The following is a 27,536-nucleotide window of genomic DNA, read 5'->3' on the forward strand; positions in this document are numbered from 1 at the left end:
GTTATGGTTTGAGTGTGATCTTAGGGAACCCCCAGGGTCCATCATTATTCGAGTCTTGGTCCCAGGATGGCATTGTTGAAAGGAGGTAGAAACTTGGGGCAGGGTGGGTGGCTAGTGGGAGGTCCTTAGGTCTTTGGGGCATGTCCTCAGAGGACACTGTGGAACTCAGGTACCTCTCTCTCTCTCTGACTTATACACACACACACACACACACACACACACACACACACACACACACACCATGCTGTGCTGCTATGCTGGGCACAGCCCTCACCAGAAAGGGGCTAAACCATTGGCTCCTCCCCACCCAATCTTGGACTTTAAACCTCCAAAACTATGAGCTAACTAAACCTCTTTTTCTTCATAATTTTTCTGTGTGGGGTGTTTGTTTGGTTATAGTGGTGCAAAACTGATTAATACAGTAAATAAAACAACAAAAAAATCTGAAGGAGTACATTGTAGTAAGTTATTCAAATAATCATTTAGAGAAATTACAAATAAGCATTATTTTTAATGCTGCCATTGTTGCACACATATTTAGGTAAATCATATAATTTCCTTTGGGATCTGTTGATGGGACTGGCATGGTATTTTCTCATTTATTTATTTATTTTTGGAATTTTGTGTTTGTGCATAATGATCATACATAATAGTAGAATTGGTTGTTAGGTATTTGTACCTGCACACAACATAACAATATAATTTGGTCAGTTTCATTCCCCTGTACCTTCTCTCTCCCTCCTGCCTCCTTCCTTGTGGTCTCCTAGTTTCATAAGGTTCCTCCACCCCACCCCACGCACACCTTCCTTTTTTCTCTTCAGCTTCCACATATGAGAGAAAACATACAACCCTTGACTTTTCTGAGTTTGGCTAATTTTGCTTATCATAATGAAGCATTTAATTTGAAAATATTTTTTGGGACCTTCTCCTATCTGAGGACAGTAGCACACCCACAGCCTTTCTCCAGCTCAGGGTTTTTTCCCTCTGGCCACATTCTTTGGACTCCTCATCCTGATCACTGTGTTTGCTGTGGCTCTCCAGGAACCCCATCTGTCTTGGAGCAGTACCAAAAGCCAAAGAGGCACCTGGCAGAAGCAAAATTGGAAGATGGTGTTGGTTTAACACCCACCCATTCATTCATTGAGAATTTAGTAAAACCAGAAAATGCTCACTGTATGTTACACTGTCAGATGAAAAATACAAGGGCAATTTGAAGGACAGGGAGGAAAAAACCTTTCGTGGCCTGGCTATTCCCTCTAGAGATGCAGGCTTCTTTAGCTATTGTTTGGCATGGCATTTTCAAAGTGATGACTGAAATCATTTGAAATTCAGTCGCATCTTTATTTCCTGAACTAGTACTTCCAGGTTTACCAGTGATGAGATTATTACTAGCACCAAGATTATTAGTTTAAGGAAAACAATTGTCTTAGGAGGGCAGTGGTCAAAGCTACATCATATGCCAATCATAACTTCTAAATTTCATTTTTCTAGATGTTGAGATTCAAATGTAACATTCTCCTCTATTCAAATGATAAGAGTGTTTTATTGATGAAAATTTACTCACATCATTTAAAAAAAAGGAAACCAAACTCTCTTTTTATTTAGAAGATTGTTCTATCACTTATACGTATTGTGTTCTTTTTTATTTTGTTCTATAATATTAGGTTGAGTATACAGATATGGAAGGCATTTGGATGGTTGTTCTATGCTCCCAAACAAAGGTTTTAAAGAGTAAAGTTTTCTTTGATATATCTTTTCTTTGTAATTTCTATGTTCAGGTGAATATGCATTAATTCCATCACTGGAAAATAAATTCAAGCTAGAAAACCCCAAATATCTTGCTATTATCAATCAATTACAAAAGATTGTCAAATCATTTTTCATGTCATTTCCAGACTTCTTTAATAAGCATCCCATATGCCAAAATGCATTCACCAATTGTGAATTCACCACTTGTATCATAACTCAGGAAGTATTGCGTCTACTGATTGATTTTCAGGCAGCAAAGATGTACAGACTCAAAAAACTAAAGAGGTAAACTATTAGAGTTATTCACCTTCTCAAAACTTTTGGAACTCTTTAAGCACATCCAAAGGATGTTACTGCAGATTTTAATACCATTGACATTGCTGGCTATGTTATCACCAACTCTGGCAAGAATACTGAAAGGAGGACAAAATGTCTTTGTGGAACATAGCTGCATTCTTGGCACCTAGGACTTCTACCGCTGTGTTTGATATCATCAAAACTGACTCAGAGGATGGCACACAGGTTGCCAATATTGGCATCGTGGGATTGAAAATTCCACCATTGAAGAGGCCTCTGTGTGGTTTGAAAAAATTTTAGTCTTCTAAGAGTCCCCTGTTAGAGGATAGAATGCCATTGCCTTCTGTGACAAGCTCTCACTTAGCTGGGTATCTAGAAGGAAGTAGAGAGAGAAACGTTACAGCTATTCTGAATCCTTGGAGAGAGAGAAAGAGGACAGCATGAGAAAAAGACAATGTTAAAGAACAACTTCCTGTTTCACAAGTTTTCTAAACATTGGCCCTAAGTACTGGCTGGACACCAAGTCCCTTAGTCCACTGTGCCACAGTTACAGCAACACCCTTCATTACCGCAAAGGCACAGTAAGTAGATACACAATTCCTGGGACCTCATAGGCCTTGGCAGCTCCAAGGCTAAGAGCAGCCAGAAGACGAGCTGGCCAGGTAATCACAAAAGTGTCTCTTTAATCCTGAGATCAATGCCAAACAGAAATGGCTTCATGACTTTGACAACTGTATTATATTTTTGAACTTATATATGGGTTCATCATTTCTTATACATCCAGTGCTGCAATTTAAAGATGTCCCAGTCTTGGTGTGTCAGGGCACTCAGCTTGGTGTCCACAAATATCCTCAAACTTCATAAAGGCACCATTTCCACACGTTTCTCTATATTTTAGCACCTTAAGAGCAGGAAATTATCTTTGAATCCTGCAGAGGACCAGATGGAGGTGGTCACAGGAACTGGTGGATTTGCAATCCTGGCAGAACAGCTCTGGATCAAATCATGATTGGGCACAATTGCTCTCCTCCACTTATCTTCTCCTCAGGATAGCTTTGGTATCTTCTAAGCTAAAAATCTGACAACTTGATCCTGAGTGACATCTCTTTTGTATTACCTAAAACAGAGATTGGAAATCTTTAACTTGGGTGTTTAAATGAAAATAACCGTGGATTCAATGAACCTTCACTAGGCCACTTGATTTAGGGAACAGGTTTCTGAGAACAGTAACATTCTCTCTAAACACTGTTATCAAAATCTAGGGTATAGGGTTTGGAGTGAGGTCGGGGTGGGGGAGTGCTTGCCTAACATGAATGAGGCCCTGGGTTGGATCTCCAGCATCACACACACTCAAAAAACACCCCAAGTGTAGGTGAAAATATCACCAGCTATGGGTGATGCTCACTGAAGGGAAGAGATGTAAAGGAAGCACCAAGAGAAAGAAAAGAACAATGGAGATTAAGGAGGGTGATTTCTAGTCCTTCTCCTGCCTCAAGCCTACTCTTCATTTTAACACACTAGGGAGTCTTGGTTTGCCAGATTTAACAAACAAAAATACAGGGCATCCAGTAAAATTTGAATTTCTGAGAAATGATCAATTTTTTTTTTAGTGCAGTCACATACCCCTGGAATATGTGGTTTTACATGTTAAGTGTTTACACTTAACACTTTAAAAAACTATATTGTTGTTCATGTGAAATTCAAATTTCGCTGGCACAAAGTAGTCCATGGTGAGAACATCAAAGATTTTGAAACAAGACAAACAGGTTTTATGTGTCAAAATACACTCTACTGTCTTGTAGATCTAGAAAGAATAAATACAATTTTTATTTAAAAAGACAAACAGGTTTGAAACCTTACTTATTAGTCACAAGGGTCTGGGTATGCAATATAGACTTTTTGAGTCTCACTCTCCACATCTTAAAATGAAGAAATAGTATTCCTGCATAGGTTGTCATGGGGATTAGAAGTAATATATACATAAGGCATCTAACAAGAGCTCACCAAGATGATGTCCTCTAGTTAATTCTCTTAAATTGTTGGTATGTTTGCTTCTTCACCCTTGGCTTCTAAATCTAAAATATATCTAAAACTCCAAATATGTTTTTTAGCCTCCTCCTCCATCCATATTACCACTTGTCTTTGTCTTTTTAAGCTGTTATAACAAAATACCGCAAACTGTGCAGCTAACAGACAACAGAAATTGATTTCTTACACTTCTAGACTTGGAAGTCCAAAATCAAGGTGTCAGCAAGATGGCACCTGCTATCTGTATCCTCACATTATTGGAGGGGGGAAACACTTCCTGGCGCCTCTTTTAGAAAGTCTCTGCCCTTGTGGCCTAATCATCTTCCAAAGGTTCCACCTCCTAACACCATCACATTGGTGACTAGGTTTTTACGAATGCATTTGGAGAGACAAACATTCAGATCAAAGTACTATTCAACTGTGCATAATATAGAGACCAAATGTTCATTTTCACAGCTTGCTCCCACTTAACATAGTTTATTAGTACAAATTGTCTAAACATGTCCTAAAGACTATGGCATTTTAATTCCCCAGTTCAAGAAAGCCATGGAGAAGAGTCCTGCAAAGTTGAGAGTTGTGGTTATACTAGCAACAAGAGAGGATAGTATAATCAGACCATTTAGCAGCAACAGAATATGAACTATAGAATTATTCTTTAAAAACTGAATAATAATGAAGCTATTCACTGGAGATAAGTTAAAAGTTTAAACAAGTCTCTTTCCCTATGTCATTTCCTTGGATAAAGCCAAAGAGAATGATTTTGAGGTTTTTATAAAATGGTTTAAGTTTCTCCTTAGTCTTTAATGAGGAGAAAAAAGGTTTGCCCAGTACTATACAGGTCAGATAGTTTTAGCTGAACCACCAGTTTCTCCTTAGTCTTTAATGAGGAGAAAATAGGTTTGCCCAGTACTGTACAGGTCAGATAGTTTTGGCTGAACCACCAGCTGTCACCACACTATAATCACACACAAATTCCTGATGAGGCTAGAAAATATGCCTTGAAAGTGTTTTTAATAGCAAGTCTCAGTGGCACATACCTGTAATCCCAGCTGCTTGGGAAGCTGAGGCAGGAAGATTGCAAGTTCAAGGCCAGTCTGGTCAACTTAGTAAGTCTCAAAATAAAATTTAAAAGGCTGGGATTGTAGATCTGGGGTAGATGGCTTGCATAGCATGCACAAAGCTCTGAGTTCAATCCACAGTACTGAAACAAACCAATAATTATTATTAATAATACAGAATTATGAAAGACACCCCATAGTGTAAAATAAAATGTTTACCTCAGGAACCACAATGCACAAGGAGTGCATATCATTCTCCTTCTGGGTCAGAATCTGCAACTCAGGAATCAAAGGTCTGTTTTCAATTGCAGAAGGGTCCAGTGTATGTACTCTAAAAATAAATTAGGCTGAAACCATTCCTTGGCTGCTCATGCACATCCTGGTGAGGCCCCAGTTGCACAGGGAGAATGACTTCATAGCCTCTAACAACTGCACTGTTGGGAAAGAGATATCAATACAGCCTCTCTCACAGCTTGTACAAATATTTAAATGCATTCTTCCCTTGATTCAGCAATTCTGCTACAAGAAATCAACCTTAAGAACATCTTTGATTTCTGCACAAAGCAAATATGCATTTATGCAAAATTGTCACTGTAGAATTGTTTATTGTAGCAAACGACTATAAACAACTTTACTATCTCTTGATAAAGAAACATTTAAAATATATTATGGTATGCTCATACTAAGAAATATTCACCGAAGTTAAAAAGAATGAGTTAGATTTATGTTACAATAAAGAGAACTTGATAAGACATATTTTTAAGGACAGGAGAACTGCACAGAGCATTACTATAATCCTATTACATTAAAATAGTTGGGATGTAGTTCAGTGGTAGAGCACTTGCTTAGCATGCAGGAGGCCTGGTTTTAACCCCCAGCACTGAAAAAAAAACCTTGCTGAGCTTTTTATGTATACATGTATGTATATAAAAGTTTAGTGTCATGTTCTAGTGATAAATACTTAATGCTAATACTACTTCTAACTTGAGCAGGATGTTTGCTGGGGAATAGAGAGACTATAATATTACTCAGTACACCAAAATGTTGAGTTTTTAAAAAGAATGTATTTGGGCATTATTTGTATCATTTCATTAATTACTTTTAAAAATAAATGTAAAAAGGAAAAAAAATATAACTATTGAATATTCTCCTTACATCTTGTTTGCTTATCTACAAAGCCCTCCTTTATAAAACAGGAATTTCAAATTGTTGTATCTATACACAGTGGACTATTACACAGTATTAAAAGAGAATAAAATCATGCCATTTGCAGGAAAATGGATGGAGTTGGAGAATATTATCTGAAGTGAAGTAAGCCAATCCCAAAAAACCAAAGGCTGAAAATTTTCTCTGATATGTGGATGCTGATCCATACATAATGAGGATGGGGGGAAGCATGGGAGGAATGGAGGAGCTTTAGATAGGGCAAAGGGGAGGGAGGAAAAGAGATGGACATGGAGATAAGAAAGATGGTAGAATGAGATAGACATCATTACCCTAAGTATCCTAAGGCACAAATGGTGTGAAAATACTTTGTGATCAACCAGAGACAATAAAAATTGTGCTCTATATGTGTACTATGAATTAAAATGCATTCTACTGTCATGTATAACAAATTAGAGTAAATAAATAATTTTTTTAAAAAAAACAGGGATTTCAGAAAGAAAATTCAAATTGTGCCTGATGCAAATTCAGATGTGTAGCTTTTCCTAAGCATATTTGCTCAGCATTCTAGAATCTAGCTCCTTCAAGAATGGAGGAGAATCACAGAAAGAATTTACCCTGTGGGACAAGTAAAACCGCTTAAGCTTGCTTGGTTCAAGGAAACTGCAGAGTCAACAAAGGAGAGGGGAATGATTGGTGAGAACAGTGCAGTCAAGGCGTGAGAGAGAAAGAAGGTTGTTTGAAACACAAGCCAACAAACAAAACCTAAATCCTTAGAATCAGTGATTCACGAAGGGCAGCAACCACAGCATTATAAGCTGTACAAAGGAGTGAATCTGGGTGTGTGAGAGAGGGTCCTCCACACCTAAGAGCGGTGACTGCACAAGGCTGGGTCATGAGATGGGGTTGATGTTAAGGAGTGGTCCCAAGAAGCTGAGAGTGGCCTGAGTCCCGAGCCACAAGGATTGATGGTGGTGGGGGTGGAATTCTTGGCAGTGATGGGTGCAGGGATTGGGAGCATGAGGGCAGCTAGGAGAGCAAAACTATCAAGGTGGCTGGGAGGACCACATGGAACTTTCTGAGCTTCTGGGGAGGGCTTTGTGGAAAACAAAGCCTTACTCAACTCTGTATTAAGAACTGGAGTGTAATACCAAAACTTAGAGTCTGCAGCAAAAGCAGTTCTAAGAGGGATATTTATAGTGATAAATCCTGCATTAAGGAAAAAGAATGATCTCAAATAAGCAATCTAATTTTATATCTCAAGAAACTACAGAGAGAAGAATAAACCCAAAGTTAACAGAAAGAAGGAAATAAGAGAAGAAATAGGAGAAATAAAGACTAAAAAAACAACAGAAAAGATCAAGGAAACTAAGAGCTGTTTTTTTTAAAAGACAAATAAAACTGACAAACTTTTAGCTAAACTAGCTAAGGAAAAAAGAAAGACTCAAATAAATAAATTTGTAGATGAAAGAAGACTTTACAACAAGCACCACAGGAATGTGAAGGGTCTTAAAAGGCTACTCTGAATAGTTATTTGCCAACAAATTAAATTACCTGGCAGAAATGGATAAATTCCTTCAAATATACAACCTACCAAGACTGTATCATGAAGAAATAGAATTCAAAATGAATAAGGAGGTTGAATCAGTAATCAAAAATCTCTCAACAAAGAAATCCCAGGATCTGATGCTTCATTTTTTAATTCTATAAAATATTTAAAGATAAATTAATGCCAATTGTTATGGTTTTGGATATGAGGTATCCCTCAAAAGCTCACATGTGAGACAATGCAAGACAGGTCAGAGAAGAAATTACTGGGTTGTGATTGTCTTAACCCAATTGGTGAATCAATCTCCTGATAGGGATTAACTGAGTGGTAACTGAAGTAGTAGGATATGGCTGGAGGAGTTGAGAATTAGGGGTGTGGTTTTGGCATATATATTTGTATCCAGCAAGTGGAGACCTGTCTCTCTCTGCTTTCTGATCATTAGGTGAGCTGCTTCCCTCTGCCACACTCTTGAGCCAAGCAATGTTCTGCCTCACTTTGAGCCCATGAGGAATAGAGCCAGCCTTCTATGGACTAAGAGCTCTGAAACCATGAGCCCTTAAGTAAACTTTCCTCCTCTACAATTGTTTTGGTTGGGTTCTTTAGTCATAGCAGTGAAGAAAGCTTATTAAAACACCAATTCTTTTCAAACATTTCCTAAAAATTGAGAAGGAATGAACACTTCCAGACTTCTTCTATGAGAACAGTATCACCCTGATACCAAAACCAGAAAGGGACTCTATAAGCAAGAAAATTATTCGTTAATATTCTTCATGAACATATTGTCAAAAATCCTCAACAAAATACTAGTAGACTGAATTTGACAGCACACTAAGGAAGATCATGCACCATACCATGATCCAGGAATATTAACCCCTGGGATGCAAGATGATTCAATACATGAACATCAACCCATATAGTACACCACATTAACAGAACAAAGGATAAAAGTATAATTCCTAATAAAATCACAATAATACATAAATACACATAGATACGAAAATAATACTAAAATATATATGTTATCACAAAAGACCTCCAAAATAGCCAAGCAATCTTGAGCAAAAAGAAGAAAGCTGGAATTTGCATTACCTGATTTCAAATAGGCTACAAAGCTATATTAATTTTTTTAAAAAACAGTATGGTGGTAGGAAAATAAGGACAGACATGTAGTCCAATAGAACTATAAATAAAGACTAAAGAAAAAAAAATAGAAAAGACCAAGGAAACTAACAGCTGATTTTTTGAAAGGACAAATAAAACATCTAAGGAAAAAATAAAGATGCAAATAAATAAACTTGTAGATGAAAGAAGACTTTACAACAAGCACCACGGAAATGTGAAGGATCTTAAAAGGCTACTCTGAATAGTTATATGACAACAAATACAGAACCCAGAAACTCATCTTCTTATTTATAGCAGAGGGGATCTTTTATATAGGCACCAAGAATACCCAGTGAACAAAGAACCTTATCTTCAAGAAATGGTTTTGAAAACTGGATAGCTACATAAAACTAGATTTCAATCACAAAACAATAAAATCAGATGGAAACTTAACTCACACCATATTAAAAATGTGAAACAAATCAAAATGTATTAAAGATCTGAATATAAGACCAAAATGTAAAACTTCTAGAAGAAAGCATAGAAAAAATGTTCTCAATCTTGGTCTGGGTGATGATTTTTTAGATATGATTCCAAAAGCACAGTCAGTGAATGAAAAAATAGACAAATAGGATTGCATCCAACTAAACAGCTTTTGCACAGCAAAGGGTACAATCAACAGAGTGAAGAGAAAATCCAGGGAGAAAGTATTTTCAAATCAGATATCAAATAAGGTCTATATCCAAAATATATAAGGAACTCAACCTAATAGCAAGAAAACACATAACACATTGAGAAATGGCAAAGGACTTTTCTCAAAAGAAGACATACAAATGACCAACAGGTATGTGAAAAAAATGTTCAGTATCAATATCAAGGAAATTTTGGAATAGCAATTATCAAAAAGACAAAAGATAAGTGTTGGAGAGAAAGAAGAGTAAAAGGAATTCTTGCACACTATTGATGGGAATGTTAATTGACAGAATAATTATGGAAACTGTGGAGTTTCCAGAAATAATTAAAAACAGAACTATCATGTGCAATTCCACTACTCGGCAATCCAAAAAATTAAAATCAGTATGTTGAAGAGTTATCTATACTCCATGTTCACTGCAACATTGTTCACAATAGCCAAAGTATGGCAACAACCTTAGTGACCGTCAATGGATGAATGGATTAAAAAATGTGAACACACACACATATGACATATACCTATATATAATATAGATGTATATAATTTATTCAACCTTTAAAAGAAGGAAACTCTGTCATTTGTAACAACATAGATGAACACAGAAGACATTATGCTAAGGAAAATAAGCCAGGCACAGAAAGACAATTACTTCATGATCTCATATGTGGAATCTTGTAGAGTTGAACTCACATATGCAGAGTGTAGAAGGGTGGTTACCAGGAGCTGGGGACAGTAGGAAAGCCTTGCTTAAAGGGCACATAGTTTCAGTTACACAGGATGAAGACATTCTGGAGAGTCGATGTACCACATAGTGACTATAGTTAATAATATGGTATTGGGCATATCTCTTTGCTAAGAGATCTTAAATATTCTTACGCATACAAAGTTACCTTTATAAGGTGATGAATATGTTAATCAGCTTGATTGCGGTCATCTCACGGTGCATATGTGTATCAGAATATATTGCATATCCCTCATATACATAAATTTTTTATTTGTTAATCATACCTCAATAGAAATGGGGGGAAATAAATTGATAAATAAAATAAAATGAAATTCCACTAGGAAAAAAATATGAAACTGGGAGTTGTGTGGAGAAAAATGCTGTATGTTTTAATAATTTGAACAGTACATAAATTTTATGCTTATGTTTGTGCAAGAGTATATGGAAAGTATTCCAAGAATAAGTAATAGGTCAATAGTTTTAACACCAACATAAACAATGAACTTTCTTTTTCTTTTCTTTCTCCTTCTCCTTCTCCTTCTTCTTTGATAGTAGAGATTGAACCCAGGGGTGCTTAACCACTTAGCCACACTCCCAGCCTTTTGATTTTAAATTTTGAGACAGGGTCTTACTAAGTAGCTTAGGGCCTTTTCTAAAATGATGAGGTTGGTTTTGGCTTTGAACTTGCAATCCTTCTGCCTCAGCCTCCTGAGCTGCTGGGATTACAGGCTAACCAATGTACTTCCTCTATCACCCCTGAGACCTTTCTACATTAGATGAATCCAGAGGTCTCTAGAGAGCTCATACAAAAAAATCACCACTCATGATGGAAGTAACTTTATGGGTGATCAAATAATTTAACAGTTTTATAATACAAATGAAAAGAATCAGAATATTAATGTTGCTTATTATGACTGAAACACTGCTGTAAACTCTGCCCTTACCTTGATATGCCCATGGAAACCCAAGTTACATTTAAAAACCAAGCCCATCATAGAAGTCTTAGTGGATTTCTGAAATCTTCAATCCATTTAGCTAACACTTAAACTAGATCCTGAGCAGGAAGGGGAGAGGGACGGGACTAATGACTGGGGAATGTAACCAAAATAAAGAAGAAAATTCAAATTCTTTCCTTTCTTGACTCCGTAATTTCATTAAATGTTTCATGGAGCTGGAGAAGGAGGTGTACCCTCTGCTTTCAGAGTTCAATATACAACTATTAATCAAATTGATGATTTTCAACTGAAGGTAAAAGGTAAGGAGAAAGTAGCATCAGGGGGAGAGAGCTGAAGTGTGTTGTTTGACAAAAGCACGTTCCATGTTATATTGTAACTGCTTGGGGAATATTGTAAAAACCTTGTTTTCAGAAAATGACTATTTCAGGAAGATGGGGTGGTTGAATTTACTGTAATGGGGGATGACCTAAAAATTGTGAGAATACGAAGCTCAACCTTGCTTATTTTATTGCTCAGATCTTTGGATAACCTTTGTTAATTATTGTCAAGTACTCAGAACAGTATGCTGAAGTTGATTATAAATATTTTCTTTCATCTGGGTCAAGCTGTTCTGTATCTGGGAAACATTCAACATTTATGAAATGACATTGGAACCATTTCCTGGTTTTAGGGCTAATGAAAACTTCTCTTTTTATTTTTATCTTTTTAGCTCATTTTTGTTAATATTTGGAAAAGGTCTATTAGGTCAAATTTATTCCACATTTTTCCTAAAAATTTCAAGCTATGTGTTTAAAGAGGAGATAGTGGGGATTGGTAGACCAGTTGTAGAACCTTTATCCAGTAAAATCCGAGGGGCCACTAGTCACAAGCCTGTAGAAATGCATTTATGCATAGGGAAAGACACTCATGTTGTGTGTTTGACTGAAACAAAGGTACGAGAGGTTGCAGAATAGCATGATAATTAAATTAAAATAATATAAATCATATCCAACACTTAATGAGGGAAACAGAACAAGACAGTTCTTCCTTACAGTAGAATTCCAATTGAAAAATATAAAGGAGAAGAGGGAAATAGAGATTCACCGTTATTTAAATGCCATAGTAATGATTGTTGCTCTGGATCTGCTGATGAATGTTAAAGGTACAGAGGGAAAAAGTCTGAGAAAGAACAAGATTTGCATTCTTTGAGAGTATCACTATCAATCGATTTATTGACCACAACATTACTATGTTCTCTGAAAAAATGACTTTACAGTAGAAGACAATCCCAACAGGCACTGCCTTTACCAGGTCCCGTTAACGTCACCAACAAAAGACCTAGGAACACCGTGAACCCCACTGTCCGGTGCACAATATCTCAGTTATATTCTTGGCAAAATCATGGGTTTGATCCGACAAATCAAAATTGAGGCACAGTCTACAAAATATCTGCTCTTCAAAAGAGCCAGCTTGTCAAAACAAAATTGGAGGAGGAGGGCAGAGGCTTTTACAGATTGGAGTTTAAGGAGAAAAAAACTAAATGCAATGTGGAATCCTGAACAGGATTCTGAAGAGAAAAATGTTATTGGTGGAAAATCCATTGAAATTGAGACACAGTCCATAGTTGAATTGATAGTGTTGTCCCAGTGTTAATTTCCTGATTTTGATAGTTTTATTGTAGCCAGTTAAGAGGTTAAGTTGGGCAGAGTGGTAAATGGAAACTCTCTGTTGCATTTTTTCTATAACTCTAAAATCACTTCATAATAATTTTTTTTCAAAAAATAATGATGAATATATGGGGCATCAGATATGCTGCCTTTCAAGTGTTCCCTGAGTGTGACCAGATGGTCTGAAGAGCCCAATGTTAGAGGAAAGTGTGCTGATTGTGTGCTGACTGTGGTAGTCAGTTGCTATACCCTACTCTACCACAGGCTCTCAAGGTGAGGGGTGAAAGGAGTTGCTTCTAATTGGTGTTAAGGATAGTGGGTGGAATCTGACAGATGCTTCTTGCTATGGCACGTATTTCCTGGACACATTGATGAGTGCATAAGAATTAAGTAGGTGGATCAGTCCACATTCATGTTTCGCAGGCTCTTATAGTGTAAGTCTCATAGCAGCTTTAGAATGCTTCAAATTCCTTTCATGTAGTTTTGGGCATTACTAGCAGATGTCACATTATGATCTGTAAATTCAATCTCTAGTTTACTGCACACGGGTCACCAGTTTTCTTTCCAGTATCAGCTTCTTGGCAGAGTGCTGTTGGGGTATACTTACTGATTTTCCAACCAGAGCACCTTGTGTAGGAGGGACCTTCCTGTTTTTCTCTACATGACTGCAGTGGGCTTCAGTATTCCCAAAAGAACATCCTATTCCCCAGCAATTGATGGGCTGGCAGCAAGCCCAAAGCAATCCACACAGTATCATCTGAAGAACTTTCAGAACTGGAATAGAGCCAAGGAGTGAGAAAGAGGGAGCAGCCTGTCTCTGTGTCTAGGTGGAGCATGCAAACCTGGGAGCTGTCAAGCAAACATTTTCTGGCTTGGAGGCTGGGAAAATGGAGAACTCCACACAGAGACCAAGAGCAGGAGGAGGGGAGTAGACTCCCAGAGATGAGCAAAGAGGAATGAGGACTTCTGGATTCACCAAATACTACACACCCAGCTTCAGTTCTCATGCCCAGCCAGCTGTGTCCCTGCCCTGGAAGTCCATGAGATTTCTTAATCTCCTTTCAATAAACTTTCTGTGTAAGTTAGCTCAGGCGAGGTTTCTGTTACCTGCAGCCATGTGTCCAAAAATGATGTCTCTTGTTGCTCTCTCAGCCTAAAATGGTGGATCTGTCCCAAGGGAAGAGCACAGCTGGTGCCCACCAAAGAGAACCCCTCCGTAGCTCTCATGGGCACCTCTCCCAGTCTCTACCCCTCCTGCTGGTGATGCTGACGCCAAGCTGCTGATGTTTAAAGTTAAGGGTGCCTTCTTCTTATACTGCCATAGCTGGTGACGTTGCCTCCCATCTAGTAAAAGCTGTGGTGCCATTTTTGCTGCCAATTTGTCCTTCAGGAGTACTGAGAGGAGAAAAGATAAGGAAAGTTAATCATTTAATAGCTTCAGGCTCAACCAACAACAGCAACTACAGCAAAACAATGCCACATACCTGGGTGTGTGTTTAAACCTTGACTTGAAAAACCACAGGCATCTGAGCCACAGGTACCGGGGCCGCAGGCTTACAGCTCTGACCAACCCCAAAGCAACAAGTCCTTCCCTATAAAGACTGTCCTCCTATCCCCACGCCTTGCTGGCTAGTGTATCTGCCCCTCTTAGCCAATGCAGGCTCAGTGCAAAAACTTCCACCTTCCTTCCCCAAATTTTCATTATAAAAATGTTCTTGACTAAGAGGTCTGGTGGACATCTCCCAACTATTACTTAGTTTTGCTCCTGGAATTTGTGGGCACTTTCCCAGAATGTGGCCCTTTCCTCACTAGCATCTATAAGGACTCAATAAACTATTTCAGAGAACACTCTATCTCAAGAGTTTTGATTTTACAATCACAGGGAAAACACACTTTGTTTTTATTCACTATTTTGTTTTATTCATGTCCTTCTACTGAGGACCCTGGTGTGAATTTCAAGGTTGGATTGGAGGAAGGTGTTACTTAGGAGAGCTTTGGCTAAAATTCTGTCAATCTCCAACTAAAGTTGTCTTTAAAAATAAGTTATTTTTAAAACAAAAGAAGTTTAAACATAAAAACATAAAAAATGTAAGTTCTTTTGAAATGGAAAAGAACCAAAGCAATGTCATTTTGTTCTGACCTGACTCCATTTTGTGCTTGTTGAACATTTTTTTTCTTTTCAGCTTCCCGACAGCGGTATCTATGTTGAAGTACAGAAGGACCTTGAACTGATTATGGCCCTGAAGTACAACAAAAATGTGAAATTGAAACAAGTCTCTCATGTAATCAAAATATGTCTCAACAAGGTCTTTTCTGACCTACAGGTGCCTCAACTGTCCTGTAGTTTTGCCTTTATAAACTCCATCCAAAATTCAGGTTCTGGGATTTGAAGTGCTAGCCTGCTCCCAACTACTTGCCTGGCATGCTCATTACAGGACCTTTTTCCTCTTTCAGTATGGCTCAATATGTGTGGGTGGTCTGTAATAGCACTCTGTAACACTTTGACTCCACCCTTATCCACACAGTAGCTTCATCCTCTGACTGGCACTAAGTTGGCTCTCAATTGCTGGGTGTCCTATCTAGTAAAATAATGATGGGAGAAAGAGTGGTCCATCTCTTATGTCTTTATAAATAAGTGAAGAAAACTTGCTCCCAAGCTAAATATTAGAGCAACTGCAATAATGAAGCATCACCTAGGATATCCCTGATTGTCACATGCATCCCTGGTTATCAACCTTATTTGTATACCAGAGCCCATGGAGAAATTTCTTAAAGAATAGGGTAGTTCAGCCTTACCTGCCACCTGCATCCAGCACAGATGGCTAACTAAGGTCATTCAGGGAAAATTCCCAAGTTGTTAATAATAAAACACAGACACACAATTTACAATTTACCTTTAAACCAAGCTCCGGGACAGGTCCTTTGCCCTCAGCCTCAAGCTCTCCAAATGGGAGAGGGAGCATGCTTTGTGTACTTTTATTAGAAGGGACTCTAAATTCTTAGGAATTCTCATCCAATGAAGGTCAAGGGGGGCAGGGTTACAAGGACATGGGAGGTAATTGAATCCCTGGGGATGTGGGAAGGTATGAAGACACAGTCGCTGGAACCCTAGAAGACCAGGCTATCCAGATCACAGTGTGACCACCAGATGCCACACCAGTCAGCAGGGGAGTCAGACACAGTCAAGTCCTAGTTTGGCTTCCCACACTAACCCTCAGAGAGTCTTAGCTTACTGTTCTTGGGACTTTTTAAAGTTTCTCACTGATACAATTATGATCCTGATAATCTCACAGCTCTGGGTCCTCCAGACTTGCCCAGGTGTGCCCAGACTTGCCTAAATCCAAGGGTGAGAACAGTCTTAACCTTGTTACCCTAGAATAACTAATCTCTTGTGTTCACAGAGAAGTTTTACTGAATCACGTCTGTGTGGTTTTTTTTTTTTTTAATGCCCAAAATACTATGCCCACATGGGTTACTTTACACAGTCTGTGCATGCAGCCCATCCCTTACCAAATACAAATACCCAAATTAATATCAGCTGGCTATAGGGAGGAGACTGTCTTTTCTGCACCAATCTTGGATTCATGGCGGAAGCCCTTCTAGCAAAAGGTAGAGAGAGAAAGGCATGCAGATTTTTTTTTTAAAATTCAAGTTTTACATGACATAGGAGCTTTCATAAGCATTGAGACAGCAATAGAAATAAGATCTTCACTCTGACCTTTCCTCTTTCTTCTCTCCCCACGCACAGGCCATGAGACCTAGCAGGATTTTCTAACCTTCCCCTGAAGCAGATCCTCAGACACTCATGTGAGAGGTAACCCCCCTGATCTGGAGGAAAGGAGCCAAAGACACAGAGACAAAGAGAAGCATATGAACAAACAGGCTTTTTAAGTTTCCCATTTGATTATCATGAGATCATACCCCCTGGGGCTCATAATACACAATGATAGTCTACCTTTATCAAAACTAAAGATAAAAAAGTACACAAGACAAGTTTCTTCAGGTCTTCATTTCATTCTTCAGGCTCCCATGTCATGTAAAACTTATAGTAAATCAATTTGAATGTTTCCTTTTGTTAGTCTGTGTATTGTTAGAGAGCTCTCAGCCATGAACCCAGCGATGGCAGAGGAAAAGATATTTTTCCTCTTCTACATAACCAAGAGAGTCAGTGGAGAGAAGTAAAAATGAGGATTAAGCAGTATTGATATCAGACACCCAGCCCTAGTTTAGGCACAGCAGCAAACTCAGCCTCTGTCCAGCAACGGAGGAGAGACACTTACAAGTCAAGGTCAGGAATTAGGATTATTGTTCTAAAAGGAATGGGAAACCCTCTGCAGACTCTATGCAAGGGGCAAAGGTTTAGGATAAAGAGGAAAGTGTGGGAATAGGGGGTCCACTCAGCAAGGAGGGAGGTGATGGCTAGACCCACGTGATGGCTCCTAGGACTGTCACTGCTCTGCATGTGGAGTCACTGACTAGAATCACCCTTCTTTGGGGGTGCTTCCTTATGAAGCCAGATTTGAAGTTAGGTAGTCAGTGTAGTTAGATCCGGGTCTAATATCGAGTGAAATCTAAAATGGAGGCCATGCTGGGAATGACTCAGGGAAAACAGGACAATTCATGGAATGTTAATGAAGTCCCGAAAAGGCCCTAGGCCAAAGTCCACCTCAAAGAAGTGTTAACCAACAGCCCCAACAGATTTGGAGATAGCCCATCCCAGAGAAGTGATAATCCCATCCCAAAAGGTGATAATCAGGCCCACCTGTGTCCCATCCCTCGGGCCTTCCAGCCTACATTCCATCACCAAAACTATAAAAAGGGGAAACAACCGCACTTCCATGGATTCCACCTCTTGGGTCCCCTTCTTCCTCCGGGAGAAGTCTTTTCTGCTGTCCTTTAATAAAATTGTAATTTCTACTCTGACCTTGCCTTGGCGTGCTTCTTTGGTGTTATTCTTCAACATTGGGGAAGCAAGAACTCGTCACCGGTCAACAGCGGTAACACTTAGAGCCCTGTATGTACGAAGAAGCCCATGTTTCACTGGCCTCTCCAGTAATCCTTGCTTCGTTAGATTTCTATGTCTGCAGCCAGATGCTATAAAAAACCCTGGGGGAGTGGACTCCTCGAATCTTCTGGCATTGTCTTGCTTTTCTGATTAATCATTTAGATGACACATAAGCCTACTCAGGTAAAAAGATACTTGAACTTCAGGTCAGGATCACAATCCTGTCTCCAGTCTATGAGCGCCTCCCCCACTTTCAGGGTGTGTGTGTGGTGGTGGTGGTGGTGGGGAGTTTTAAAGCCATTAGTTTCATTCAGTCATAGTTTCCTAGCAACCAGGAAAAATCATCTGTTTTCCCCATGTCTGTGGGCACTAGCCCACGTCTGCTGCTGATGCTCACATTTGCCTCCAAAGCAGAAAAAGAACAAAAGCACTGCAGTCTGCTCCAGTGGGTGAGAGATTCTTGAAGGGGACTTTGTTAAGATCCAGGCACCTGATAGAACACAGCAGGAGAGGCGTATCACAGGCTGGCATGTACATGCATTCCTCAGCCACCAGTAGCCCTACAGAATATGGGGGCTGTGACTTCTGGGGGTTTTGTGCCTATGAAAGAAAGAAAGCCTGAGGCAGCTGACATCTTTCCAGTACCTCTTTTGCATGTGTTTGCAGCCCTTGGTCTTGTTTTCTTTGAAGTTCCACAGATAAAAAAGAGGGGTGGTGGGCAAAATCCAAATCTAACTGAAAAATCTTTACAAATGTCCCTCTCTCAACTAGGCTTGGCTGCTAAATGCATGTCAGTTACTATATTCAATAGTTAGAAGGAAACTTCCCATCGTTCAATGTTTTGCAGAGGAAGAAATATGAAAAAACAGAGAGGCAAATTCATCAGTTCACGGTGACACAGCTAGTTGGTGGCCTCATAGTTTCTCCTGACCTCCAGCCTAGTAGTTTGGGAGTGGTAGATGCTCATAATTTTAATACTTAAGCCTTTTTATATTATGCCACCTTGAATAGAGGGAGAGGTTCTAACAGCAACTCAGAGATGCAAATTTTATAATTTATAACTCTGAAATTCAAATGTTAAATATTTTACTTTTTAAGCTTTAAAGTTAATTAAGCCCACTCCCTGTGAAGGAATTGAGATAGGACAAATAATATCCTATGAACAAATATCCTATGAACACTCACACACACACACACACACACACACATATATATATATATATAAATATATTTATATTTGCTGCTGTCAGCATGCAGGGATTGACTCACCCGATGGTGGAAGCTTGGTCAGTTCACATTCACAATCTGATGGGGGAGATGAGCCTGCTGGAGACTTGGGAAGAGCTGCAATTAGAATACAAAGACCACCTGCTAGCAGAATTCCTTCCTGCTGAGGGGTGGGGGGGGTAAGTCTTATTCTTTTAGACTTTCAAATCCTTCACTTAATGAGGGAGGTCAGGTCCACTCCAATTATGAAGGATAATGCTTTTCTCAAAGCCCACCTATTTAAATGTCAATCTCACCCAACCCCCCAAAAATAACCACTTTCACTGAAACATCTAGAATAATGTGTGATCAAATATTTGGGCAGAGTAGCGCAAACAGGTTGACACATAAAATGAACCACCACAATGTACTTCAAATCATTTTAAAGATTTTGGATTCAACTTTAGTGATAAACTTGATTCCCATTTATAATTCTCCCTTGGTACCCATTCAATAGTGATGAGTTTGTATAAACTCCTTTTAATGACTTTAGGCCACTTTTGACCCAATCTCCTGATCTTTCATTTCTGGTTCAGTCAGGCTGGGAATTGAAAACATCTTAGCCTCAATCACATGGTCTTTCAAGGACCTCCTGGCCATAGGTTATGGACAGGTTTCAAGAAAACTCCATTAGGAGCCATCATGCTAGGGTGAGCACCCTGAAGTCACTAATGTTGACATACACAGAAAACCTCCAACAGATTCAGATCACAAGCCATCAAGGTTTGCGTGATTCTGGCAAAATAGCCAATTACTTGCTGGCTTATTGTAAAAATAAGTACATGATAAGTGTAAGGAAAACTTGGAAGGAATGCATGTTGTCAGATAAATACAAGGTACAGTGCACTTGCCTTCAGACAGCTTTCTGACCCAGCCTGCTGGACAAGAGGCACATTCTCAATCCATTCCAGAATCTGGGACTCCATGACTGGTATCTGGAGAGACAGCATCCCTAATTCAAATTCTCTCTGATTTGCTGCTGTAGTTTCTAGGCTCCGAGAAGCGAGAGGCTGATCTTCCCAAAAGACATCAGGTGCAGTGTAAGCTGCAGGTACTGGCTCAGCTGGATAAGCCTTTAATCATGGAAAGAAGGCCTGTAAAAAAGGAAATAAAAAAGCTCCTGTAAGTATGACTGAGAATAACTTTTATGACACTTGGCATTTGGTGGGCTGTCCTAGAAGGTTGGATGTTGGAAGGCTGGTAAAAAGCTAAGGAAGACTCTATTCCTACACTACAGGAGAAAGCCAGAAGATGATCTGGCCTGTCTCCTGCCAGAGAGATCTCAAATGTAGTGCAAAGCGGGATGCTGAATCTCTCAGGAGGATGTTTCTGCTGGCAGCAGGCAGATTGGAGGTGTCCTCATTCTACAGCCTGGGAGCAAAGCAGGGCACGGTATGCACCAATGAAAGAGGCTGGCCCTGCTGGTCAAAGATATAGGAGAGATTCCTGGAAAATGTATCCAAGGATCCAGCATTTAAACTGAAGCCTCTGCAGCATTTATTGTCAGCCTTATCGACTAAATAATTTTTTTTCTTTTTCTTGACAACTGATTAAAAAAAAAAAAGGCGGGGTGGGGGGACCAAAAACATCAAGTCAGCATGAAATTTTATTTCCCTCTTCTGTAGATTTTCTTTGACTTGGTACTTAACAAATGTTGGTGGAAAAATTACAGACCATGTAAGAAGCTAGGAAAAGATTATATTCTATTTCATATGTATTATAGGCACAACAATAAAAATCCCTTTTCATCAGATGTTATCCCAGACCCCATCAAATGTCCTTTCTCTGCCTACTAAGTTAACTTTTACTACGTCCTTCAGAAATGCTGGAATATGCCATGTGTGAATTTTCATACATTTACTTTTATGTGTTTGGAGGCTAATACAATAATAAACAAGCCACAATCAAGAATGCTGACTCTCGGGGCTGGGATACTGAGTGGTTCAGTGGTGTAGCGTTTGCCTAGCATGTTTGAAGCCCTGGGTTCAATCCTCAGAACCACATATAAATTCATAAAATAAAAGTTCATCTACAACTAAAAAAAAAATTAAAAACAAAGGATGCTGACTCCTCTACATATATCCAAATAATGGAATTTCAAAATTGACATAATCTTAGATTCAAAGAATAGATTTAGACTTCTTGGAAGGTAATTTGGAATATTACAGTAAAAATTCAAGAATATTATCAATCTAGAAAAGTTAAGGACTCAGAAGAAAGCTTTAAAAGCCAGAAACAAACTTACCCTCCACACAGTGGAGGGTCCAAATATCCTAGTATGGTAAATAGACAACCAGAACTGACCTTATATAAAAAGGTAAGGTTTTTGGATATCAATCTTGAAGCCACCAGAGTGTTTTTCCTGAATCCAGTTCCTCTCTCCAACTTTCTCACAATAGAACCCATTTCTTTTCTTTTCCCATGGTGCTTAGTCTACCCTCCTTTTATTAAAAGTTATGGTTAGAAAAGAATCTAACAAGAATACACTAACATGGAATTACTAAAAAGTTTTCACGCATAATTCCTTCTAAGGGCAATTGAATTTCGATGCAGAAAGATTAGCATAAAAGAATACATTCTTATAGCACTTTATATATCTGGGATTTACCAGCTTTGGATGTTGACAACTGATTAAAAAACAAAAGGCGGGGTGGGGGGACCAAAAACATCAAGTCAGCATGAAATTTTATTTCCCTCTTCTGTAGATTTTCTTTGACTTGGTACTTAACAAATGTTGGTGGAAAAATTACAGACCAAGTAAGAAGCTAGGAAAAGATTATATTCTATTTCATATGTATTATAGGCACAACAATAAAAATCCCTTTTTATCAGATGTTATCCCAGACCCAGAATTTAGCGTGAACTGAAAAGGAATCTTCACATGAAATAGTGGGTCTCAACTCTACTTTTGCAAGAAACTTTCTCTGTGTGTGGGTATTTGGTATGCTTGTGCTTTGTTGTAAATCCTGTTTCCATGAGTTTAATTTCAGATAAATGTGATTGAAGTTAATTATGGTTAGGCCTTTTAAACCTGCAGCATGGCAAGACTACTGTGTAAATTGAAAATGAATATTAAGGCAGCTACCAGGTCAAAGGCCACTTCTGCTGTATCTCAGTCTGGGAGGGAAGGTTTGGGAAGAAAGCCTCTGTCGGCAGACTGAATCCTGAGTCACCCACAATGGTTCAATGCTGCTCTCTTGCTTTTAAGGGGAGATTATATTGGCATCAGACTTCGGGAAAATGAATTTGACCCAAAAGGAAGAAGGCAACCCACCTTTCTAGATGATATGGTAAAGAAAGGCATGCTGATGTGGCTCACATTTGTGTTCTATGTGTATTAAGAGGGCAGAACCAGGATTGAGGTTATGGAGTGAATGAGGCGCGAGGCACACGAACGTCCTCTTCCTCATTTTCCTCATCCTGACATTGTCCGTACGATCATTTTCACCCACTAAACTGAAAGCAAAAACAGGATGAGAAAATAAAAGTCCTATTAGGGGAGAAAAGATGAAAAAGCAAGTGAGTGCAAGGTAAAATGTTGCATTCAAGATATTAAAAAGTTCTTGACAAAATCAGCTACCATATAGTTCTCAAACAGACTCATTTCCTCATCATCTGCATGATAAGGGGGTGGGGAACAAACCAAAGCAATGTATAATCCTAAAATCCCTTGTGTTATTCAAACTGAAACCCAGATCCAAGTTAGGTTCTCAAATTTCATGACACAGAAATTAGAAAGATTTAATCCAAGAGAAATTAGTAGAAAGTTCTAATCCAAGAGAAATTTATATTCCCCCAGCTTTTCCTCTGCCCATTTGCTACCTTTCCACTAAGAAAGAAGAAAGAATCTCTCTTTTCCCTGCCCCTCTTCCTCCAACTCTGATTAAAGCAATGTTCACTGACTTTTCAAATACTCCTTGCAGCAGAGTTTAGTCTGATTCTCTCTGGACACATATGGAACAGAGAAATTACATAGATTAGAACTGTGCTTCTCAAACTTTATTGAGGTCTTATTGTTGCCATGTTGTTTTGATTTGGGACACCTGGGCCAGTCTGAGAATTTACATCTCTAATGAGCATATAAACAATCCAATGCTGCTGATCCAGGTTTTCCGACCCTGGGTTAGGTTGCAAAACTGAGCACGATCCAATTTTCCCTCTTTATTTATTTAGATTCACATTTCAGTTTGGTTCAGTGCCTGGAAGAAATAATTCTATTGTTTGGAGAATGTTAGAACCTTAGAGCCCTTCTAAAATAAACAAAATCAAAATCAACTTTCCCTTTTCTTTGGGGATGAGAAGGAGAGATAAATGGTATACTCACTAAACAAAAACTCTTAGAAATTACCAGGGAAAAGTCATTGTTAGAATATAAATGAGCTTTCAAATTGTCCCTCAGCTTTAAGCAGTATGTGTGACTCTGCGTGTCCCTTGATCAGGTCCATTGCCAATCCTTTGCTCATGTTGGTCCCTCCACTGGGATGTCCCTCTGGGAAACTGAACTCATCCTCCAAGCTCTAGCTTTGAGAAAGCTCCCTCTCTGAAACCATCTACCTGCACCACCTGCCCAGGTAGACACAGAGTCTCTGCCTCCAAGTTCCCACAGCACTTCCCCTATACCCTGGAAGCACATTTCTGATGTCACCCAGAATCAGAAGTTCTCTTTGGCCCTCTTCCCCTACTCTTACCTTTTTCTATTTTAAAACTTAAGGAAATTGAGGCCCAGAGAGCATCAGTCACTCACTCCAAGGATAGACTATGAGTTGTTGGCAATACCCAGATTTGAACTCAGATTCCCTGATTCCTGAGTTGATATTCTTTCCACTAATCTAGTCTTTATTTTTGGAATCACACGAATCAAAAATTGATTGCTCTAGTGGAAGATAAATTTACTGTCTGAAGATCCTGAAGTATTTCTGGCTGAGCATTGGGTTATGAGGCTTAGCTAATAATCCTTCCCCTTTTGGACATGACAAAATAGAGCAGGCTTAGCAGTGTCATCGTTGCTGGGCCCAGGGAGTCCCATGGTCAGTGTCTCAGCCTTCTCCTTTGGTCTGGCTCCCTCTTCCAGGCACACTATGACTTGGCCATCAGCATTGCTTTGCAATGGCTGGATCACTCCGAAGATTTAACTTGGCTGAAGTGGGAAGAAGTGTAAGTTGTAGTACATTTGTTGTTGTTTAACGTCTGACTTGGATTAATGGTGCAGGGAGTTCCAGCTCTATCTGGCATCTTTCACCCATAGGCACTCTGATTTGAGTATACTCCAGGGTAACTATCCCCCTTCAACTAGAAACCTGAAAAAAAAAACATCTTTGTCAACTTAATAAAGTCAGAGATGTGTTTACATATTTTGCATTTCTACCAATTGGTTTCTATCAGATTAAAAAAAATTTCTTGCATAAACATCCCACCAAAAAACATGACCCATGCTTTTTTTGTGTACAAGCTGTGATTTTCAAAATGATCAATTTGGTGGGTGAAAACTGCAATTTTTTCCTAAGGACTGTCAAACCCAATCTCTGGAGAGTTTAAGCAGATAGGTACCTGAGCCAAGCTGCTTGAATCATGAAATAATTTCCTTTCCAGGATTATTAGCATTTTCTTCCACATGTAGTGTCAGACAGGCACTTAGTTGATAAGAGAGGGAACTAACAAGGTCAGGATGAAGTAGTTTATTCCAGAAACAAGTTATTTTTTTCTGTCCCTAGGCCTTGGACTATACATCTGGATGAAATGTAGCAGCTCGATTTGGTTGTAAAAATCAGAAAATTCAGTTTGAACAAACTTAAGAGAGAAAAAACAAGTTGCCTCTATCAGAGATCTGTAGACAAGTCTGTGCTTGGCATGGTTTTATACAAAACTCAGTTGATGTCCCTGGGACCTGCCTCTTACCCCATTTGCTCTGGGTGGACAGGGCAGGGGATATACTGACTAGCTTAGTCCACAGTGCTTTTTCCATTCTTGGATTCTAGGGGAGTGGTTGGTCTTCCTAGAGGCACATAAGCTTGCAGTGGGGTTAGGCAGTTCACCACAAGCAAATTACCACAATCAGGAAAAAGGATACTGAAGCCAGCAACATCTGCCACAATGGCCAGTCTGCCAGTGTTTGATAGCTATGAAGACATGAGTAAAGAGGACAAATTCATCATCAACATTGGAAGATTAAAACTTCAAAGTGGTATTACTGATGGAGGATTAATCACATTGTTTTTTTAAATCAATAAATGGGTAGCACATAGCCAATGCAGATTACTTATGGATTATTATCACAGACTTAGCGAGTGTCATGAGGAATACAAATAAATCTTCAACTCTTATTTATTTATATTCCTTCTTAGGAAAATGCCCTTTCATGATCGACCCAGATATCCAAACCACAGAAAAAGAGAAGCAATGATTTTATCATCTTATGCTGGAATCTTAATGGTAAGGAAAAGAACACTACATGTATTAGTATCTTATATCCACTACGTGAATTTATATGTTATTGTGCATATAGGTTATTTTTTGATAAAATGTTTAGCATCTACTAATAGCAAATGTTTCCTTTTTAATGACATCATAAAAAAGATTTTGACTTCTATACTGTACTGCAAGAACATTTATTTAAGAAACAACTACAACAAAAAAATAAGAATGAGAGACATAACTAATTGGTATCGGGAAGACTGACTTATTCATTTATTTGAAAGTTAGTTATTTAGTGACTATGACACCACATATAGTACTAGACAAACAAGCTCTGATAGCTTTATTTTGTAATAAAATAAAAGCCAAGATATGACAAAATCTTGATATTGCTGTTTTTATTTAACAGAACAGTATCCCAATTGAGGAAGTCTTTAAAATTTATGGGACTGATTCTTCTGCCAATTCTGGTACTACCAAGGTAAGGGTAATTTGGGACTATCAATAGAGGGGAGATTGAAAGAGAGATTACTTAGCTAATACATGTATAATGATGTATTTTCAGGCAGCAGTAATGAAATAACTGTTTTATATCTAAATGCACAAAACCACATTTATTTGAGGAACATGTTTGTAAAATGCTTTTAAACATAGGTTTACACAGTTATAACAAGTTTATTTTGCATAAGACCTGGTAGGGCAGCAAGTAGAGCACCAGACCTGGACTCGAGATTCTACTTCGTTCCTGCCTGATTTTCCCCTCTTGCCTTTTGTAACATACATCTGCTAAGCCACGTTCTCTGTGATGAACTATGTCAGCTGGAGCTAGGACTCCGTCTCCAAGGCACATTCCCTAGACACAGGAGCTCATATACTGCCACCACCTGTCCCTTTCCCACAAGACTCCTGGGATTCCTCAGAAGTCACCAGTAATGCAAGCACGAGGGAAGGACAGGGAATCCAGAGACCAGGTCTGAGCTCTGACTGTACCACTACAGAGCTGAACAGGCCCCTTTCCCTCCTTGGGTCTCCATATACTGAGCCTTAAAAAGAGAGTATTCTGAATGATCCTTAGGCCAGTTCGGTGTTTGTCAGTTATGGATGTATGACTATTCCGTTTGAATTTAAGTTCTGACTGCTATTAAAGGTGACCTAAAATTGCTTTAGCTCTAGATACCTCTGGAGGAAGGAAGAGGAAATGAAAGAATGTCATTGAGGGGCCTGTAGCAGGAGGGAAGCAGGAGGGAAGGATAGGAAATGGAAAGACCGTAGAATGAATCTGACATAACTTTCTTTTGTACATTTATGAATACACAATAGTGAATCTCACCATCATGTACATCCACAAGACAAAGGTCCTAATTACAATAAAATATATTTCATGCTTGTATAATGATATAAAAATGGATTCTGCTGTCATGTATAACTAAGAAGAACCAACTTTTTTTTTTTATTAAAAGAGTCCCATTCTTATGGATGTTCATGGTGAGGAGATTCACTGTGTTGTTTTCATATGTGTACATGGGAAAACTATGTCAAATTCATTCCATTGTCTTTCCTTCACTTATCCCCCATCTCTTCCCTCCATTCCCCATTGTCTAATCTAGTGAACTTCTATTCTTCCCCTCACTACCCCACTTTACCGTGGGCAAGCTTCAATCTATCAGAGAAAACATTCGTCTTTAGGTTTTTTGGAATCGGCTTACTTCACTTAGCATAATAGTCTCCAGATTCATTCATTTTTTATGGCTGAGTAATACTCCATTGCATATACATACCACATTTTCTTTATCTATTCATCTATTGAAGAGCCCTTAGATTGGTTCCTTAGCTTAGCTATTGTGAATTGAGCTGCTACAAACATTGATGTGGCTGCATTACTGTAGTA

General features: G+C 38.8%; 1 protein-coding gene and 2 long non-coding RNA genes across 3 annotated transcripts; 1 reads left to right on the forward strand and 2 right to left on the reverse strand.

Moving 5' to 3' along the window:
* Positions 1-491: 491 nt before the first annotated feature.
* Positions 492-6,625, reverse strand: LOC144372826 (uncharacterized). The gene is made up of 4 exons (XR_013432697.1): positions 5,352-6,625; positions 5,112-5,275; positions 2,948-3,163; positions 492-2,418 (listed from the first exon to the last, which is right to left on the reverse strand). It is a non-coding gene; the product is annotated as an uncharacterized LOC144372826 (long non-coding RNA).
* Positions 6,626-12,500: 5,875 nt separating this feature from the next.
* On the reverse strand, positions 12,501-15,906 carry LOC144372828 (uncharacterized). The gene is made up of 3 exons (XR_013432698.1): positions 15,861-15,906; positions 15,107-15,206; positions 12,501-14,361 (listed from the first exon to the last, which is right to left on the reverse strand). It is a non-coding gene; the product is annotated as an uncharacterized LOC144372828 (long non-coding RNA).
* Positions 15,907-20,121: 4,215 nt separating this feature from the next.
* LOC101978668 (uncharacterized protein C2orf80-like) lies at positions 20,122-26,203 on the forward strand. Its single transcript, XM_078036064.1, has 5 exons — positions 20,122-20,359; positions 22,446-22,527; positions 24,309-24,391; positions 25,579-25,666; positions 26,058-26,203. The coding sequence occupies exons 1-5, from the start codon at positions 20,319-20,321 to the stop codon at positions 26,154-26,156; spliced, it is 393 nt and encodes a 130-aa protein (XP_077892190.1). The 5' UTR covers positions 20,122-20,318; the 3' UTR covers positions 26,157-26,203.
* The last annotated feature ends 1,333 nt before the right edge of the window (positions 26,204-27,536 follow it).

This window comes from Ictidomys tridecemlineatus, unplaced genomic scaffold (assembly GCF_052094955.1).
Source record: "Ictidomys tridecemlineatus isolate mIctTri1 unplaced genomic scaffold, mIctTri1.hap1 Scaffold_170, whole genome shotgun sequence".
NCBI lineage: Eukaryota > Metazoa > Chordata > Mammalia > Rodentia > Sciuridae > Ictidomys > Ictidomys tridecemlineatus.